Source organism: Salvia hispanica, chromosome 3 (genome assembly GCF_023119035.1).
Source record: "Salvia hispanica cultivar TCC Black 2014 chromosome 3, UniMelb_Shisp_WGS_1.0, whole genome shotgun sequence".
Taxonomy (NCBI): domain Eukaryota; kingdom Viridiplantae; phylum Streptophyta; class Magnoliopsida; order Lamiales; family Lamiaceae; genus Salvia; species Salvia hispanica.
The window spans coordinates 33,455,210-33,458,756 of NC_062967.1; the positions used below are offsets into that span (position 1 = coordinate 33,455,210).

Consider the following 3,547-nt stretch of genomic DNA (forward strand, 5'->3'; position numbering starts at 1 on the left):
CCTCAACTCCCCCCGAACAAACCCCATATGCAGTGCACTATTAAATGTCATTTAAATTGGAGGATGGCTATCAAATCATCCAAATTTTACAATATCTAACTGTGTTGTTTTTGTATTTTTGTACATGATATCATTGTGATGAAGGGAATTGGTGAAACAAAATTAATAGCATCATCCTCACTTTGGAGAAATGGATAGTATTGAATACCAATGTCTTTGTTTGTGTATGTATCTATGTATCAAACACAAATGTGTATCCAACTACAACCTCTTACGCAATATTTATTATGATAGTGATGGCTACCCATAAAATTTATATCACACCAACACTATCACTCATGCATTGAATTTGGGTTGACATAGTTGGCTTTAGTGACGAAGCCACACTGGGGCCTGGGGGCCCATGGGCCCCTCGGCAATTTGGATTAAACCTAGATATAGTATATTCATGATGATTAAACCTAGATATAATATATCTAGGGTAGATGGTCTCAGCTTCTGTCTCTAAACATGCTAGACCCGAGTTCGAAACTCCTACAAAATGAGATATTTATTGATAAACGGATGGAGTAATAACGGATTGCCCCCCTCCCCCTAGTAACTTGTTTCGTTCAATGATCGAATGTGAAGATAGAGTGCAGAGCTTGAACAAAACAGCAACAAGAAAAGAAAATGAACACGACAATTACGTGGTTCGGCTCTAGGCCTACGTCCACGGGCAGAAACTAGTGTGTGCTTTATTGATGAATCAACTGGAGGAATACAAGAAACTCTCAATCTCACTAAGAACTTACAAGATGAAGATTTCTCTCAACTCGCTCAAAGACTACACTGCTTTGAGAGCTATATCGCACAGTTGAAGAACTCACTTACTTCTCACTTGATGATTTTACTCTTGAATTAAAATGAATCTCCTTTTGACTGCAGTACTTATATATCCCGCTGCATTATTCAAGAAGTGAGCTAACTAACTCAACCACTATGCCCAGCTCCTTTCCCAAAATTAGTTACACTCAACGGTCTCCCAATCTTGAGTCTCGCTGTTCCAACGGCTATATTTCCCAAACTCCCAAATCAAGAAGAGTTGTTGATCAGCTCAACCTTTAACATCGAATAAATAAAAATATTATCAAAATAAAAAACAAAGAACTTAGTTTAAATAGTAGGACGAGTATGCATACAAAAAGAAAAAGAATCTAATTCACATAACATGTCAAAAATATCATCAATGAGCATGTTTGTCACAATCAAATTGTGCTTAGTTTTACTCTTCGGCATACATCCTTGACGAATTAATGCGACAAAAAGAAGAAGCAAAAACAATTTCCAATAGAATTCTGGTGAGTTTCTTAAACGCAAATGGTTAGCGAGCACCCAATTTAGGGCAACCAGCAGCGAGTGGCAAATCCAAATTTTCTACAGTTCGGAATGTTCTTGGCACCATCTTGTCGACGTAGAGTGTTCCATCAAGATGATCGCATTCGTGTTGAAAAATCCTAGCTTGCCACCCCGAAGCATCAACTTTGATTGCTTGGCCAAATCGGTCAAAACCTGTAACCTCCACCTCTGAGTGTCGTTCCACTATCGCTCTGAACCCATCAACGCTGCATATAAATGAATTCCATCACATTTGAGCAAGACAAGGAAACGAAGACCTGTGACTTTAGCATGTTTCAAGTAATATGTGGTGCGGACTGTCTATCAAGGCTGACCAATAATTCAAATAAAATTGTCGAGTTCCAGCAAGTACACAAATAACGTAAGTATAATGTTCCCTTTGTATTACCTCAAACAGCCTTCGAAGAAGAAAGCACTTTGGTTGCCCTTCTTTTTCAACTTGGGGTTGATCACAACCTGCACTAAAAGAGCTTTGGACTTTACCCTAAAATTGAGTCTCATAACCATATCAGATGCTCATTTTGATATTTACATACCAAAAGATCAAAAGGTTGTCTGTTTTGTGCCTTGATCTCTTCCTTTGTCGTATATCTCATGTACTCTATTGTATCTTCCAGAACAATTATCTGTTTGCAGACAAACAGAAAAGGACTTTCAACTCTACCAATTCAACAAATGCAAACACAATTACGGTCTCTTTGGTAAGAAAGATTAGCCAATATTAGCTTATTAATCTGGACCAGACAATGTTATCTTAGTATTCGGTAGAAGTGAGTGATAAGACGCGAGCGGTCTCTAGTTCATTGTTCCTCCAATGATTAGTAATCTCAGCCTTTTTGTAAGATTTTGATTTTGGTATTTGGTTCAATTTAATTTTTATGTTGGATGTGAGTTCGGCAGGGGAAGAGGCAGCTGCGGGTAAAGCAAAGTGGAAGGTGGAAAGGACAAAAACGTAACTATACGGCTTAATCTACGAAACAATCAAGGCTACAATTTACAAAACACCACACTAATTCTATATTTGTTTTCAATTTTATCTATCAAACCAGCAACATAATTTTTATATCTTGGTTTTAGCTCACCAGGGCTACCAAATGAACCATTAGTAAAATCATGAATTTTCATATTTCTTCTACAACATGGAGAGATTAGAATAAAAGTGAATGTAATTGATGAACAATAACAGTTCAAAATTTTAAACCCTGCTCCAATTCAATCAAAGTCGTCCAATCCTACTAACCTTTTCAAAACCTATAATTCCATAATGTCACTACCTAGCTTAACAATTCCAATTAAATCATAAATTCTCCCCAGATGAAAAATGAGGATACTGACTAACCTTCAAAGGGATGCCAATTTGTGGAGCAGCGAGGCCAACCCCAGGCGCCGCTCTCATCACCTTCACCATCGAATCTATAATGTTCTGGATCCGATCCGACCCGATTTCCTCGGGTCGAACCTCCTGAGCCGGTTCGTGGAGGACCGGGTCGCCGGCTTTCACGATCTCCGGCAGCACATCCTTCTTCTCGCGCATGCCCAGGAACCATCCGGCTCGGGCTGCCGAACTGGAGCTCCGGTTTCTTACAGGAGGTCCGAATGCGCCGGGTCGGGTCCGCGAAATGGGTCTGAAGTAGTGATGAGTTAAGGGAAGAATGCGGTGAGTGAATCTTTGAATGGATAATTCCATTGCCAACCAATTTTGCAGCTCTTTGATTTGCATTTTATTTTATTCTAGAAAAATAAAAAGCTGGGCTCAAAATTGAAATTGCCATTTTTATTGGGCTTAAGTTTGTTTCTAAGAAAATCTTGTTTGCCCATGATGATGAACAATTCAAATTACATTTTATATACTACTACCCCCGTCTATAAAAATTTGTCACTTATTTCCTTTTTCGTCCGCCTTTAAAAATTTGCAACCTTTCACTTTTACCAATTTTTATAATGGGTCATACTTTTCACTAACTCATTCCTATTCACTTCAATTACATTTCTTAAAATCTGTGTCAACCGTCAGGTCAAATGGTAACGAATTTTGAGGGACAGAGGGAGTAATATGAAGTGAAATTTTTGTACTGATACTCTAATAGCCCAAAATTTTTGTACTCCCTCCGTCTCAAGATAAGCGATTCACATTCCTTTTTGGGACGTC

At 38.5% G+C, this 3,547-nt stretch overlaps 1 protein-coding gene across 1 annotated transcript; it reads right to left on the reverse strand.

Annotated features, from left to right (window-relative positions):
- Positions 1-1,178: 1,178 nt before the first annotated feature.
- Positions 1,179-3,105, reverse strand: LOC125213853 (peptide deformylase 1A, chloroplastic-like). The gene is made up of 4 exons (XM_048114612.1): positions 2,738-3,105; positions 1,935-2,024; positions 1,787-1,854; positions 1,179-1,604 (listed from the first exon to the last, which is right to left on the reverse strand). Exons 1-4 carry the CDS (start codon positions 3,083-3,085, stop codon positions 1,364-1,366), a joined length of 747 nt encoding a protein of 248 aa, XP_047970569.1. The 5' UTR covers positions 3,086-3,105; the 3' UTR covers positions 1,179-1,363.
- Positions 3,106-3,547: the final 442 nt, after the last annotated feature.

Excerpts from the sequence above, each read along its gene's own strand:
- LOC125213853 (XM_048114612.1), bottom strand. The coding sequence starts at position 3,085 with ATGGAATTATCCATTCAAAGATTCACTCACCGCATTCTTCCCTTAACT. Across the intron at positions 2,025-2,737 it reads AAATTGGCATCCCTTTGAAG|ATAATTGTTCTGGAAGATAC; the intron begins GTTAGTCAGTAT and ends GTCTGCAAACAG. Across the intron at positions 1,605-1,786 it reads TTCTTCGAAGGCTGTTTGAG|CGTTGATGGGTTCAGAGCGA; the intron begins GTAATACAAAGG and ends ATTTATATGCAG.